Source organism: Centrocercus urophasianus, unplaced genomic scaffold, assembly GCF_019232065.1.
Source record: "Centrocercus urophasianus isolate 14NV4802_14NV808 unplaced genomic scaffold, USGS_Curo_1.0 seq_11, whole genome shotgun sequence".
NCBI classification, from domain to species: Eukaryota; Metazoa; Chordata; class Aves; order Galliformes; family Phasianidae; genus Centrocercus; species Centrocercus urophasianus.
Window position 1 is genome coordinate 44556882 of NW_024884253.1, and position 16920 is coordinate 44573801.

The 16920-nt window shown below is 39.2% G+C and overlaps 1 protein-coding gene across 4 annotated transcripts in view; it reads left to right on the forward strand.

Annotated features, from left to right (window-relative positions):
• TMEM241 (transmembrane protein 241) overlaps positions 1 to 16920 on the forward strand; it is a 51112-nt gene that overhangs the window by 12191 nt on the left and 22001 nt on the right. For 2 of the 4 annotated variants that reach the window (XM_042835986.1, XM_042836002.1), the window contains exons 6-13: positions 723 to 748; positions 2150 to 2201; positions 3379 to 3427; positions 4815 to 4860; positions 5793 to 5828; positions 10145 to 10179; positions 11431 to 11500; positions 14655 to 14748. In XM_042835986.1, the coding sequence (XP_042691920.1) occupies positions 723 to 748; positions 2150 to 2201; positions 3379 to 3427; positions 4815 to 4860; positions 5793 to 5828; positions 10145 to 10179; positions 11431 to 11500; positions 14655 to 14748 (408 nt within the window). The remainder of the gene's footprint in view (positions 1 to 722; positions 749 to 2149; positions 2202 to 3378; positions 3428 to 4814; positions 4861 to 5792; positions 5829 to 10144; positions 10180 to 11430; positions 11501 to 14654; positions 14749 to 16920) is intronic. The other 2 variants (XM_042835994.1, XM_042836009.1) reach the window with 2 other exon arrangements.

Consider the following 16920-nt stretch of genomic DNA (forward strand, 5'->3'; position numbering starts at 1 on the left):
CCGTTCATTACCTCTACAATGTATATAGAATGCAAATAAATGCCAGTGTTTGCTACTTGTAACGAACTGAAGACTTCCCTAAGGTTAAGACTAAGGGATGTAGCAGTGTGCGCCATGGCACATCTCTGTGATGCTGTCCCTGCCAAAGTGTTTTATTTTTTCATTCTAGCTCACATGCTTATGTTTGCTCTCTTTGGAAATTAAAGCACAATGGGGGAGGATAATGCAAACAGAGGTCTTGCTAGGAATCTTCTGGGGAATGATTTTGGACCAAAATATTAGGAAACTTCGATGAATTTAGACCAAGGCTGATTTGGTTGGAGAAGTACCTAATTAATTAAGTATAATCAATATTTGAATATCTACAGTACACTGTTCTGGTATACTTAGGATGAGTGTAAGAACCAGGTGTAACGTTCATGTCTGGTTTTAGGTTTACTTGGTGGTAAATAACCTGAAAATATAAAAAAAAAAAGTTGGAGTAGATTAATCTTCAGTCATCGCTCTTTTTGTGTGTTTGCTTTTTCCCTTTTGTGTGTTTCTTTCTTTCTTAAGTACTGCTAAGTAGCACTTAAACATAATGGGCTGTTCAGTGTTGTTCATTGTCTTTTTCTTGTACTTGGTGCAGTAAGATCATCTGTGATTCCTTTTATTTTTTGAAAGGAAAAAGCATTTCACCATTTAAAAAACCAATACAATTAATCATGTGTCCTTTTTTACAGCAGATCTCTCATCTGAAAGTCTGTAGGTAAGTTTTAAAAACCGTTCAGATTCAGTTTCATCTTGTTTTGGCTCCGGTTTCTGTATTTGCTTCAAATAGTAGCACACCAAAACAATGAAGAATGTAAGACAGATTCCTGTGGGCTGTAAGCATAAATTGCAACATACAAGTAATTAAATATTTTTAAAATGTATTTTCTTTTTTCTTTTATACTATTGCTTAAATAGATACTTTTTTTTCCCCTCCTTATAAAAATAACCAGAAGGCTGGCCTTTGTGAATAACAAAACAGTGCTTGCAAGAATGTTTTTGAAAAGGAACTCAAGTTTGATATTTCAGTGTGTAATATTGAGCAGTAAGAGAAAGATAATGGATAGAAAATAGCTAAAAATGCATTTCCTAAGGAGGAAATTGGGTGACTTCTGGCATCATTCTGCTTCATTTGTAATAAGTTACACAACCTTACCAATCTTGGTTGGCTCTGGTTGTTTAGGCTACCAGAAGGAGATCGTGACAAACAGAAGTCACCCATCTGCATACTGAAAGTTTTGTTCTTCCCACTCATTCCCTTGAAGATAGTATACTTCTTAATCGTTTAACTGTACTTAGATTGAACAACATTGGTTTAAGTTTCAGTGTGTTTGGAGCCCTTGCTTCCAACTTCCTCCCTCTTGTTTCCATTATCTGGCTTACCATGGCCTTGTTTTCACTACTGGATTATTTTCAAGGATACCAGTTGGGCTTTTTGTTGTTGTTTTTTATTGTCTTTATTCTATCTTTTCCTCCTGTGTCCCTGGAGAGCAGGAAAATGAGCAATAACAGCAAATATTTGTTGTTATTAATACTGACAGTCCATAGAAATTCTACATCTACATATTCTGTGTAGCCGGTAGAAATACCAGTCAGCTGCAGTTTGAGATTTTTAGTCCAGTTCTGTGGTCTATGGAGGGACCTGTGCTATCCTTAAGCCATTTCTACCATGCTTCCACTCACTCCCACTTTATTCTTCGTTCTGGAGTTAACAGCATAACTTTTAATGGAGTCACAACTGCTGAAATTGTTGTAACACACAATTTACCCCAGTGATGGAACTTTTTGGTAGCTCTTCATAGCCACAAATGAGTTGGTTTTCATTTTCTAAAGTAACCTAAGGAAGCCAAATGGCAAGTGAAGAACAGTACTCCCTACCAATTTTTTTTTTTCATTGCTGCTAAGATGGTTTGTGCTGATTTTCCTCTTGTTCAACTTAGGTCTGTATTAATTATGAAGAATGCCTGATATAAAATGTAATTTTGTTGGCAGAAAATACTTTATAAACATATGGAATAAAAATGAAGAAAAAAAGAAAAGTACAGTTATAAAATTGAGTAGAAGTGTCCATATTTCACCAGGAGTACAATTCTTGCTTTTTTTTTTCTCTCATCCACAGTGTGCTGTTCCTCCTGGTAGCAGCAGTGTGCCTTCCTTTATGTGACACGCAGGTGAGCTCTGTTTTGTAAAGCAGCTTTAGTTTGGCCTTTGTATTTCTTTGCAAGTACCCTAGCTTTTACTTGTAAGCTAAGGCAGGATTCCTGCAAAAGATTTTTAAACATGTTTGCATCCTGATGAAACCTCTGACCAGTACAGATATGGAGCTTTTAGGTGAAGCCAGGGTCTGGGGATACCACAGTGTAGCTTCTTAAAGGGCTTAACGAATCACTTAGGTTTGAATTTATTGCAAGTATGTTGAGTGGTTTCCTGAATTGGCTTTGTGAGAAAGGAAGGAGTTATCTCTAATTCTAGAGTAGCTCAGTCCGTCATGGATCTATTCCTTGGACATGCCTGTCTTTCTCTTTTGGAGGTTTAAGAGGGCTACTTTCTTGATTTAGACTTCACTTAGTAACTGAAGATAAGTGAGAAAAACCTGGGTCTTGTCTGGATGTTTCCAGTCAAGGGCAGACAGAAGCATTTCACCTGATCTAACTCTGTTCATCACGGTCCATGGTGCAGAGTAGGAACTTCTTGTGTATACTCGTGAAAGCAAACATTCATTTTTCTCAGTTGACTATGAAGAGAGCCTGTCTTGCTGGGAGCATTCTTTTGGATGCACTGCAGTTAGTGAGAATCTTGGGGAAACAGACTGCAGGGGTTACTAGGGGAAAAGGGTCAAGGAAGCACCACTTTCAATACCTTAGTGGTTCCTCTGATCCACTTGTCCCTCTGTGACTGACCATCCATCAAAAGTTAACTTTCTGCTAAGTGAAAAATGATCCTATGGGGCTATGATACTAGAAAAATGGCTATGATACAAGAATATACAGGCTGGCGTCCATAGTCTCAGGTCATCTAGAATGATGTCTGTATCCCAAAGAAACAGACTTGTTTTCACCAGGGCTGAGAACATGGATAACAGGGTACAGCTACCAGGCATGTGCCATATCTCTAAGAATAGAAAAGTCTCTAGCCTTCTTTAGTCTTCTTTTCATTTGTGCTATAGCTCCCACTGTACTTGCTTTACGAAGCTAACTGCAGGGAAATAGCATTGCTTATGCATGTATGGACATGGTTAAGTGGACATAGTGATGACAAGCTGATGGCTGGACTAGATGATCTTAGGAGTCTTTTCCAATCTTGATGATTCTATGATACCTTTATTTACCCAGATGTTTGTTATTGCAGTTTGATCCAAACGGTTATCTGTGGGCTCTAATTCACTTGGTCTGTGTTGGTAAGTCATCTTTGAAGGAACGACTATGAAGAGTGAATTTGTTGAAAATGCAATTCAATTTTTTTTTTTTTTTAAATATTTAGGGTTTTTGATGTAAGAAACATTTTAAAATAAAAAGGATAGTAAAGATAAGAAAATGTTTTCCTCTTGTAGCCTTTAGGTTGAAAACAACAGCAAATAGACTGAGAAGACAGGTGAAGAAAATGCATATACATTTTAATCAACACTACAGTTTTCTGGAGTTCTTAATGGTTGCCCAGTAAGAGACCCTTTTCCTCTCTGGGGGGAGAAGAAACATGAAGAACTGAATTTTTTTTTGTACGCACAGATTTTATTTAAAAGTTGACAAAAAAAAGTATTCTAAAATATTATGGAATGTTTCCAGAAGAAGGCTGTTGAAATGTTGGGGGTTTTGATGCAGTCATATGTACTCTTAAATAAAGAAGTTAATTAACAATGTGTTGCATGATCTGTAGGGTTTTTATATTTTTCTTTTGTTAGGTAAAGTAATTCTTCCCTGAAAAGCTGAAAACAGTCAGATGCAAAAAAAAATCTGAAGAAAAGCTGAGTAGCAGTATAGAAGTAGGAGATTTGTGTATTTTGGAACATTAAGCTGGATAGTAAGGGATTTGTATTTGGTTCTTAGATCTCCTGTAGGTTGAGTGATTTGTTTGTATGGTAAGTCTTGTCTGCAAATTGGGGATGATTTCTTTAATTTGTCTTTCATACTGTAAAATTTGCAGCTCACAAGTTACGCGTCTATAATTTGTGTTTAAGGAGATCTAGACATCATGTGCTAAAATGTTGTTAATATATAAGAAGTATTCTTTTCTATAGGAAATGTTATAAACACCTGCTCATTTAGATAAAACAAAAAATCTAGGGATTTATCACTTGAAATACTTGTTTGCTGTAACTAGGGATGAGCTGAGTTGAGGCTTCTCTTTTGTAAAATATTGCCTACTGAAAAATGAATTGGTAAAGAATGCAAAGAGCCTGGAGATCCTGCAAACAGCAGAGATGACTTGGAACAGACAACTGTAGGGTCTACGTAGATGAACATATCATAGAAGTTACCCAGAAAAATAGAAAAAAATTCTACAGCACTTTATGTATTTGCACACGCACGTGTACTTCCCTCACATGTTTTTTAGTTATCGTGAGCTGGACTAGCAGAAGCACACATGGCATGACAGTATTTTGAGATGATAACACTCTGGAAGCTGTTAATTTGAAGTGATAGGCTGATTTTACTCATAATTTAGGCATTTTTTGTGCCACATTGCTAAGTGTGATTCAGAGGGTTTTATCAGTACCATGAGCAAATAAGCTGTTGTTTGTCATAATGATTGCATGTTATGGTAAATCTATGTCATTGCAATTACAGGGGCTTACAAAGTATTTCACAAGTTATGGAAGCCTAATTCTTTAAGGTAATGTGCTTTCACGTTCTTTTAAATAGAAGGAATTGCTATCAAAGAGGACTGATGTACATAGCACTCAGCTAAACTGTAGGGATCTCTGCTTTATCTGTGTGAACTGCATCACTCTTGGTTAATCATTAATGATTTTTGTTACAAGAAGAGCCATACTGTTGATAATCCCAGCAATACCATGTGGTTCTTGATGTTTATACTGCTAACACAAACACTGAGTTAGTTTTAAACAGTGTATTATCAAAGGATGATGACTCAGTCCTGGAAAAAGGTCCCATAGTTACCGTCACTGACATTAAGAGGAAATGTTAGTTTGTGTTAGCCTTAAAGCTTCATGGTTTGAATGTGTCAGTATCTCCCTTTGTGACACAATCTCAAAAGTGTTTAATGGCTGATGGGATGCCACAGGATGTCAGTGTCTGTGTAACTCAAAAACAATGAAACGTTGCACCAATCCTACATGCAGTCTTACATCAGCCTTGCAGAAGTTGTTTTGAAAATAGGTGCAGTGTTCATATAGCATATGCATGGTGTCTGCAGTTGTCTGTATAGGGATGGATTTGTTGCCACTGCATGTTATGTATATGTACGTAACATGTATATAGGGTCCAGAGAGGCTCCTTTATTTCAAAATCATTTTCCACCTTTGTTAAAATTTTAGCCAGGCTCACCGTATCTTTACTTTCAGCGTAACAGAATAGCAACAGAATTTGTGCAAATACTATGTAAATTAATATGCTGATAAACTATTAGCATAATGTTGCAATATGAATGTTTATAAAATATAGGAAATAATATAAGCGTGCTACATAATTATGACATTATGTAGATATGTCGTAATATTGTGCTACTACTTGATATAGTGATCTATTTGTATCAGTGAACAGCATTACTGAAAGAATACCTTATTTTTTCCTCTTCTCTCCCAGTGACTTGGACCAACAGTACATCAACTATGTATTCAGGTAAAATGAATAAGCCTTTGATACACTATGGCTGGTTTGTTTAGCATATATTTTCATCTTCAAACATGACTACTTTAGGAAACTCAGAGCTACCACTACTTAAATATATTTATTTAGCAAGACACGCATTGAAAAAATACGGCTTAACAGCTGCATGATTTTGGCTATGGCTGTAGGTGGACATGCCAATGTACACCTGGGGAGATAACGAGGTGTTAATTATGAATTTTTAATCACCATGTGCACAAGTGATCTCTCTTTTCCAGAAATAATATTTACAGAGTAACTCACTGGCAAAACCTTCACCACAGACAAACTTGTACCAAATTGCCAGAGGGGGAGGCAGTGATTATAAAAGAACCACGTGCAAAGAACCTGAGCAATAACTGACTACTGAGAGTGCTGTCAGCAGAACTGAGTAATTCAGACATTTGGTTGTTTTTCCGATTTGGAGATATAAAACTGGCTTGTTATTTTGCAGTTAGTGAAAGAGCCTGAGTCACCAGAGTCCCCTGTATTTTTCTCAAAAACAAAATATTTTTAAAAAAGATTAGAAAAACCCAGTCATTTCTCCAGAAGAACCATACAAACCAGCGTACCTGCCATGCATAGCTTCCACTAGATTTTTGTGAGGTTTTATTTAAATTAAGGCATATAGAACCTTCACTAGATCCTTGTCCATCCATAATCACATCTGCTTTTATATATTGGCCTCTTGGAACGGTAAATAAAGTTGTATGAGAATGCTGTGGACTATGAGACTACAGATATGGAGCTCTATGGGAGGAGGATGGTTATAAGGACTGAAAGACATGAATTGATTTAGGTCAAATTAGAACACAGAAGTTAGGCATAATCATAGGAAATTGAAGTTGTTCTCATCATTTGATTGTGTGCTTTAGTCTGACCACACTAAAGATCCCTGGTAGGAATACATCAGGAACACTGGTGAGGACAATATTTAACATCAGTTTCCATTTACCTTATGAATGTCATCAACATGGTAACAGCATATACCTCTTTCTATCATAGTCAGATCAGCTCTTCTGCTTCCAGTAAGTAATGCAGGTCACTGATGCGGGGTTTGTATAGTTGCAGTGTCTGTTTACCAGGATCCCAAGCATTAACAATACCTGAACATCAATTTGCTTGAAGCAGGCTCTTGTTTTAAGTGAGTTGTTTTCTATTTAGTGCGAAGTGCAAAGAAAATCAATTTTACTCAGAGGATGTGGTTGTATTTATTGAAATTGTTCTGAAGTGTGGTAGTCATGGAGCTTGCAGATATGCTGGTGTGTGCAGAGGTAATCTGTGAAGTCTTGAATGAGGTACAAATGTATGTCTAATGTTGAAATAAGAATCATTAAACGAGCAGTGAAATGAATTGATTTTGTTGTTGTTTATCAGCTGCCCAACTCTGGCTCTTAGTTGTTATTTTAGTTGAAAATTGCATCTGGGCCTGAACCTTTAAATTCAGATTTTGGCCAAGGTCTTAATTTTGCAGCTATGATTGAAAAGTCCATGCCCTGTTCCCTGCCGTGTTAGCTTATAGGATCCTTTGAAGTCTGTGAAGTTGTGTCCAGCAGAGAGCAGGAGCACTACATCACATGGAAAGGATCAATCTTGCTATGGAGGTTTTCAGAAAGGAGAAGCTTCTCACTAAGGAACTGTGACATACAGTCCTGTGTGTTTAAGAACTTAGGGTTCCTATACTCCTTTCAGAGGAGTTGTGCAAATTGAGAGATGACTTTTTTAGCATCTCCTTTAAAGCAGAAATGTGTTCGTAGACGCCAAAAGCACTGGCAGGATTTGTCCCTTCATGAGACCTGTCAGCATGTAGATATCTTTGACAGGTCTGCCACTCCCCACATTTGGATGAAGCTGGTCATTGTGTTTGAGAGCTGTATAGAGTGGCTGACAGAGAATTATTGCAGAAACTTAATTTCTGTAGAAAACAGGCCAAAATGTTTTTAAATCACACTGAATAGAAGACGTTATTCTGAAACCTGCATGAGCACAAACTTCTGATAGACAATTCTTGGTCAAAATTACTGTAAATGTGCTTATCTCAGGTAGATGGTGTCCAGCATTAAGTTTTGCGAGTTAGCAAGCTGATTCCTCTAAGTAAGGCTTCTCAAAGACTGTTTTACCTGGGGAGGAAGCTCGGGTGGTTAAGCTCCCAGTATACGGTAAGAAGAGGGGAGCAGAGAAACCCTGTGTAAGGATTTTGTTCCTGCTACAGCCCCACATCCAGGCTGTCCTTCTGGAACCCGCTGGATCCCTAATCTGATTTTATAACATAATCGTGCCTTTTTTATTGATATTCTGTTTAGGGCAGAGTTGCAGCACATCTTTAATGCCATCTAACCCTTTGACCTTAACCATCCCCACACTTCACAGGGAAGGTTTTGTTTTCTTCCTTATGTTTTCTTTGGGCTGAGGCCTGGGATGTCTGGTATAGTTATCAATCCCTCTTAGTTCCAGAAGGAAGTTTCTCTTTGAGCATTTTCCAATCTCACTGTTTTATTTTATTTGAAAAGTGATAATGCAAAAAGCAAAAGTGAAGAAACACAGCTTAGTCATAATTCTCATCACTGTTGATACAGTTCTACTTCCAGTTGCCTGTTGTCTTTCTTATTGAGTCAGAAGCAATACTATACGCACACTGATGATACTGTAGTGCTCTAGATACGTCATTTGCAGCACGTTCAGTTTTCTAGCCACTGCCATGTGTGCTGGGAACCACTCTGAGCTTTTCCTCTGCTTTAACTTATCAGGTAACCTTCTACTGACTGACTTTGTGCTTTACTGCTATTACTGGGCCCAGTGAACTGTAAAAATCACTGGTAATTAGCCAGGGAAAAATACCTAGCGTTAGCATTCATAACTTTAATGAATGTCTTTTCACCTTCCTAAGTGAAGTGAGAAGAAAATACTCCTTTCTCCTTCTCCCTATTGCCCTTTAGTTTTATAATGAACGTGTGTTGTTAGTGTCTGGAGGAAGCTGCAGTTCTGCATTGGCAGACTTTCTTGCTTCTTCCAACCTACAGTGCTCCACCTTTGAAACAAAGTGGAATTAAAACATCTGGAAAAAGATAGGAAATCTATATGAAGAATTAACAGTGTTGAAGTAGGCTCTCTACCACAAACTCAGTGTGATGACCGTGTAGGACCTCAGAAGTCTTAATTAGTTCTCCAGATGAGGATCAGGACATTTTCTTGCTTGTTTGTATCTTTGTAAAAAGCATGCATCAGTTGAGCTGCTGCTTGGTTTTGTTTTCATGCATTTTTCTAACTTGTTTAATTGCAGCATTTGTTCTTTCTTCAGTTGACATTTGGAGCATGAATGTGCTGTTCATGTGCAACCATATTCTTAGGACTGGGTATTTGACTTTTATGCAATATGTGGACACTTCTACAAACACAGACATTTGTGCAGACAGTTGAAATTCTCCCTTGGACAGGGGGCATTAAAGTCTAGACATTGTTGTAATTTCCTATAGATTCTGTCTCAGTGGTGTCACCAGTTGGCTGAGTAGCAGCTTTGTTGGAAGGGAATTGGTAAAGAAATGCTAAGATGATTGTGAAGCGGTAGCCTGAGCTCATGGCAAATTGGGTTGCGTTAGAAAGACTACTTCACATTGAGCGAAGTCACCGTCAGTATTGCTGAGACTGCAGACGGAGTACTCTGCTCAGTTTGGGGTGTCCCAGTTCAAGAAAGACACCAAGAAGCTGAAGATAGAGCAGGTCTACTGACATTGTTAGGGACCTGGAGCATACAGCGTACTGGAAGGAGAGTTTGAAGGAGTTGATCTGGCAATGTGGAGACCAAGGTGCTACCTAAATAATTGCTTTCACTTTCTTGAAAGGGAGTTAAAAAGATGGCCAAGCCAAATTCTTCTAAGGAGAGGCAGGTAATATAATATGGAACAACAGCCGTAAGTTGCTCCTGATAGTTTGAAAACTGAATATCAGGAGAAACTTCTTCACTGGGAGGGTGGGATGGCTCTGGAACAAGTTACCCAGAGAGGTGTGGAGTCTCGCTGATGGAAGGTTTTTGAGACCTGCTGCTTGAGATAGAGCCATAGAAGATGTGTTTAAGTATTGTTGACAGCCCTCTTGCAAGTTAAAGATGGTATTAAGGCAACCCTGAAGATTGATTTCCAGCTAACTTTTAAAAGATATATATGCCTCATTTACTTTACTTAACTGGAATAAGTTTCACCATGAATAAAATTGCAAAGCTGCCAATTCGTAATGTTTGGACAAGGTCATAATTACTGCAATATGAAATCAATCCTTTTTATTTTTATTTTTAGTGTGGTGCTGTTGGCTTCTGCATCCCATCCAGCAGGTAAAGTGGATTAAGTTGCTGCTTTTTCAGATTTCCATATTGCCTTTCCTTTTCGTGCTTCTTTTTAGAGGTCAGTCTTCATAGAAGGATTTCTCTGGAATTCAATTGCAGTATGACTGATAATATTATATTGGTAGACAACTTTGTGTAATTCGTGTGATACTTACTGATATCTTTCTGAAGTGCCCTTTGTGAAGAAGCAGTGTGAGACAACCAGCAAAAAACAGCTTCTGAGGTGATACATGGTAAAGAGCAAGGATTCCCTCACTGAACACAACCTCTTGAGCGCAGTGTTCCAGTGCTCACAAAATTTACTGCGTTTCCTTCTCTGCATTTCCCTCAGTGCCATGCAAACGTTTTGTTTTGTTGCTTTAAGATGTATCGCATCCTGTGACAGGATTTGAAGTAGCAAAAGATTACAGGCTAAAGTAACAGAAACTGAGTATTTCCACCATAACTGAATAGTGGAAAATATTCCTCTCGTACATGTATCTATCCTTTAGAATGATAAAGGTGTCCATCTGTTGCTCTCACTGGAACATTTTCTGAATCAGAAAAGCAAAGGAAAAAGCATTTAAATAAACCTGAATATCCCATTCAGATTGGTGATTTATCATGTGTATCTAGCATTTTCCCATCAGTAGAGCTAGAAATGCACTCAAAAAGTAAGCATTTCAAAATGTGAAAAATGGAGCATCTTCTTGATCTGTAGAGCCCAAGGGCTGTAGGAGCCCCAGGAATTGTTGCTACTGAGAGCAGCCAGAGCCCACATTCTTGGAAATACAAGTACTCCAGAGCTCTGCCTTGATTTGGGAGGACTCTCTGAAACCTCTTGACTTTGCTCTGTGTCGCAGAGTTCAAATTCCAAAGGGAGAAGCAGCCAACATGTATCTGTGTTTCCTGTTGCTTCAGTAGGAGCAATCACAAGCTCTGAAATAAAAGAAGCCACTAGCACTGGCAACTATTGATTCAGCAGGATCATCTGTATTCTAGCAAAGAATGCTCTTAAGTCTTATATAATTCCTTTCCTCCTTTCAAGCAAAGGCAGGAACTGGCTAGAATCAAGGTCACAGAGAAATTAAGCAGACCAGAAATGTGAAAAGCGTCATAAATGAAAAGTCAGCCAGCTGTAAAGACTCAAAGGAATGTTAAACTGGTAATGTTCATATAATTACTGTTCCCTGCTTTTAACAGAGGGTAATTTATTTTTTTTTTCCTGTGTTCCACTGAGTATATTGCTTTGTCCCTCAGGTGATCTCTTCAGTGCCTTGGACTTTCCATTCCTCTACTTCTACAGATTTCATAGCAGTTGCTGTGCCAGGTAACTTCTCTGTTACATGGATGTGTGAATTTTTTCATAATAAAAGATAATGTTAAGTTTCAATCTTGACCCTCAGTTAAAAACTCCAGAGGATTCAAAACCTTAGTTATACCAGTTTGTGCTGGCATAAGCCAGTAAAACTCCAAAGAATATGTATAGGTGCATACCTGTGGCTATTCATTTGAAGGCATGAGTTCAAACGTGCTGGACTTTATCTTGTCACAAATGAGGTAAATGTGATTGTTTGAGTATATTTCCTGTAGGTCTTAATTACCTCAAGAAATTTATTTGAAAAAAAAAAATTGGAATATTTTTCCCCTCTGAGAAGAAAAAATTTTTTTAAGCTGTCTGATGACAAAACGATTTCCTGACTGTTAGGAATTGTATTTGTATTTTGATTCTGCATTAGAGTGTGTTATTAAAAATTATTGTTGAATAATTTCCCTGTCTAGATAGTTTTATGGTATTGAAGTGCTTTTTGTTTGTTTGTTTTTGAGGAAGAAATGTACACACTATATTATATTATATATATTGCAGTTAGCTGTTGAATAACTTGTTCCCCTGTAGCTAGGGGAAATCTGTTTCTTCTTGAAGAATCATAGAATCATAGAATGGTTTGGATTGGAAGGGGCCTTTAAGATCACCTAGCTCCAACCCCCTGCTATAGGCAGGGATACCTCCCTCTAGACCAGGTTGCTCAAAGCCCCATCCAGCCTGGCCTTGAACTCCTTCGGGGTGGAGGCATCCAAAACCTCACTGGACAGCCTGTTCCCGTGTCTCACCAGCCTCACAGTAAAGTCCTTCTCCTCAGGGCTGTTCTCAAGCCATTCTCTGCCCAGCCTGTACTTGTGCTTGGATAGCCCCAACACAGGTGCAGGACCTTGCACTTGGCCTTGCTGAACTTCATGGGTTTGTCATGGGCCCACCTACCAAGCCTGTCCATGTCCCTCTGGATGTCATCCTTTCCCTATAGTGTATCAACTGCACCACTCAGCTTGGTGTTGTCTGTACACTTGCTGAGGATGCACTTGATCTCACTGTCAGTGTCACCTACAGAAGTGTTGAACAGTGATCTCTCTCTGTGCTGATCCCTGAGCAACGCTACTTGTCATTGGTCTTCATTTGGACACTGAGCCATTGACCACAAATCTCTGAGCGTGACCATCCAACCAATTTCTTATCCAGCGAGTTGTCTATCCATCAAATCCATTTTTCTCCAATTTGCCAACCAGGATGTTGTGCTGGACAATGTCAGATGCTTTGCACAAGTTGTGGTAGATAACGTCAGTTGCTCTTCTTTTATCCACTGACACTGTATCTCCATCATAAAAGGCCACCAAGTTTGTCAGGCATGACTTGCCCTTGGTGCAGCAGTGTTGGTCACCACAACATGGTCAGACAGGTTCTAATGGATATTTAGCTATCCTGGATATTCTCTTTCATGCTACTAGTATTTTACTACTTTTGCAGACTTCTGCTTCTGTTTCCATTGACCCAGCTTCAGCATGCGTATATTAGATGGCACTGTACACTACACTCTTCTAAAACAGTTGAAGAGGAATAGATGGAATAGATGAAGAGGAATAGATCTCAGTTGCTCACCATCTTGTCATGCAGTGTCTCTGTAGATGTAAAGAATTTGAAGGAAACTTCTACAACATAAAGTAAGGGTAACTGATGCAGATAAATATTCTGCTCAGAATGTCTGAGGCATTAGTAGTTAGATGCAAACTACTCTATTTATTTAATGAAACAAACATATATTTAATTCTGACATTAGTATTTCAGGTATGATAATTAGCTGTTCTGTCTGAATTACACCAAACATCTTCAAGTCACTTTGACTAACAGCACTTTTCACCAGGACAGAAGGTGCAGAACAAATTTTAGTCAGCTAGTGGACTTTCAGAATATTGAGCAGTGGTGCTTCACTGAACTGTCTGATTTCTCAGGGTGGGATGTTGTGTGACTGGTAGCTTCTGTTTGCTTCTGTTTTTTGTCACTAAAGTGTTGTCTTTCTTAGCTGTGTCTACTGGGGTCTTGTGCTAATGGCTCAGTGTAGGAAACCATAGTGCCTCCTGCTTCTGGGCAGTTACCTTACATTACCATTTGTTGTATGACAAATAGCTGTGTATTGACATGTGGTTGAGACATGATTTTCTACATGCCTTGAGCAGGGAGCAGCTCTTTGCTCAGGCACTGGAGTCCAGCATAGAAATTCTAGCCTGCTATTACAGGGAGGATGTCAACTGTCAAGAACTGCTCATCCATTTCAAGGACTTTTTGCTAAGGCACTTTTTGCTGCTCCACCTGAGGGCCTCATTGATCCTATTTCCTTTACCGTGTAATTTCCCATGGTAGTTAGTAATCTCTCATGCCCCACAGCCTTATGTATCTTGAAGTCCTTTTCTATTCCCTCTTGCTAATTTACGCTATTTCAGTGTTCAGAGAGTATGTTACAAGTAGAAAAAAATCCACAGCAAAGGTTGTAAGCCTCACGAGGTCTGATTAGCTGTGGAACAAAGTTTCCTCAAACGTAGCCTTGGCTACAGGAGGGACTACTGTCCTATATGACTTTAGAGTCAAAATTAAATGCATTGTCAATAAGAGCTTTGGAGTGTTCTCTTTTTACTGCTATTGAATCTTCTACATGTTATCTGGGAAGGATATATTTGAGTTCTTAATTAGAAAATAGGTTTCATGAAGTTTAAACAACTTGAAAGCTTCAGGAAGCAGCTTTCCAATGGTTATCCTTTGGTTCAACCTCTGTGGAGGTGGAAGTAAGTTTCTTGCCAACCATGTGGCTTCTCTTGAAATCAGCATTGCCTTTATTTAAAGCTGTTTCAAGTGTCTCAAGTTAAATATTTGGCCCCATTTTTCCAATAATCTCTACTTTTCTGATTACACAAGTATATTAGAGACTAGCCATTAAGACTTGCTTTACTCAGACCCCAGTCACTGACTGAACAAAACCCCAGATTTGCTGGACATAATGTAAGCTCTTTTGTTGACCAGCTTGCTTTGTTCAAATGAGATTTAACACTACTTGAAGGGTACTTGTTCAGATCTACATTAGGAAAACTGAGATGCTTGTAAAAGACCGCTTAACTGAAATTAAGAGAATTTATTGACAAGTTTTCCCTATCCTTTGCAGTGGACTCTTGGGATTCTTTCTGATGTTGCACACAGTGAAGCTAAAAAGCAGCACAACCTCAGGGCAATACGCAGCATGGAGTTTCCTTGCAAAGGTAAGAAAAAAGATCATACAGGAATGTAGGAGGACAGAGGAAATCCTGAATTTCCTTAGTTTCCCCCGCTATTCCTACTTGATAGGGCCTATCCATTCAGGCTACTCATAGACATTAGGTATCCATCAGGTATCGTGCTGAATTCAAGCAATATAAATAAAAAAATACCAAAGGTGTTTTGGAGAAAAATGTTCTTTCTGATAGTGTGTGCATCATCTCTTTCCAGTATGTCAGAATCAAGAACTAAGAGCAGTTCTGTGAAGGTAAGCACCAGAACTCCCACTGCCATCATCGTGGGACAGAGAATGTCATTTGCCTTGACATTTCCAGAGTTTCTGACAGTATCTGCTACAGTGTTCTTGTATTCAAATGTGGCTGTTACAGTCTGGATGGTCAATTAGGTGGATGAAAGACTATTTGTATAATCTGGCTCAGATTGTAATAGTTAACAATTCCTGTTCTTTCTAGAGGCTTGTGACAGCTCAAGTAGACAGGAGTATATCCTGGAATCTATCCTGTTTAACATCTCTATCAGAGAATAATAGGTGATAGAGAAGCTCAAGTGAGAAGAACAGCAACTGAAGCCTGGCTTGTTCAGTATAGAGAGCTGCATTATGGTCTTCGTGGCCTACAGCTTCCTCACAAGGGGAGTGAAGAAGCAGGTGCTAATCTCTTCTCTATAGTGACGGTGATTGGACCCAAGGAAACATCATGGAGCTGTGTCATGGGAGGATCAGATTGGGTGTTAAGAAAAGGTTCATCTCCAAGAGGGGGTTGGGCAAAGGAACAAGGTCCCCAGGGCAGTTGTCACAGCACCAAGATGTATTTAGACAATACTCTCAGATGTATGGTTTGAATTTTGAGTGGTTCTTGATGGGAGCTAGGAGTTGGACTCAGTGAGTTCCTTCCAGCTCGGGATCTTCTGTGATTCTATGACCAGTCAATAGCACCAAGGACAGTGTTGCCCTCCCGAGGGATTTGGACAGACTGGAGGTATGAGTCTTGCATAATTCAGCAGGGACAGATGTGAAGTCCTGCACATAGAAAGGAAGTATCCCTGGCAATATTACAAATTGGAGACTGCCTGGCTGGGAAGCAGCTCTGTGAGAAAGAACCTCGGGATTTTGGTAGACAGCAAACTGACCATGAGCCACAGCATGTCCTGGCAATAAAGAAGACCAAAAGTGTCCTGAATTGTATTAGAAGTAGCAAAGACAGTAAATTAATGGAAGCCATCATTTCCTTCTACTCACCTCTTGTTAGACCCCATCTGGAATTGGGAATCATCATAGAATCATTTTGGTTGGAAAAGACCTTCAAGATCATCAAGCCTGATCAACAACCTGACTTACCAAGTCTAATCATTAAACTGTGTCCTTTCATTCCATGGCAGTATCTCTTAAGTGCCTCAAGAACTGGGGATTCCACCACTGCTCTAGGCAGCACATTCCAATGCTTGACCACCCTTTCCACAAAGAAATTCCTTCTAATGTCCAATCCAAACCTTTCCTGGTACAACTTGAGGCTGTTTCCTGCATCCTATCACATCACCTGAGAAAAATGACTGATACCCTCTTTGCTGCAACCTTTCAGGTAGTTGTAGTGAGCAACAAGATCTCTCCCCAGACTAAGCAGCCTCCGTTCCCTCAGTCGCTCCTCATAATTCTTGTTTTCTAACACTCTCACCAGCTTTGTTGTTCCTGTCTGAACACATCTGAACAATTTAGTAAACTTCTTGTGGTGAGGGGTCTCAAAATGAACATGATATTCAAGTTGCCACATACAAGGGAACAATTGTTTTCCTAGTCCTGCTGGCAGCACTGATTTTGATGCAGGCCAGGATGCCCTTGGCCCTTTTCTGCTGGGCAGCTTCCCAAACACTCTTCCCCAAGCCTGTACTGCTACATAGGGGTGTTATGACCCAAGTACAGGACTTGACATTTTGCTTTATTGAATGTTATGCAGTTGAACTTAGCCCATTGATCTAGCCTATCTAGGCTAGAATTTTCTTTAGGGTCCTTTAATACAAGGAAGACACTGATGGATTGTAGTGATTTTAGCATAGTCATCAAGATAGTCATTGGTTTAGTGATCATGCCCTCTTGGGAAAGGCTGCAGGACTTTGGGTTTATTCAGTCTGGAGCTGAACAGCTGGAAAGATCCCTCTGGGAG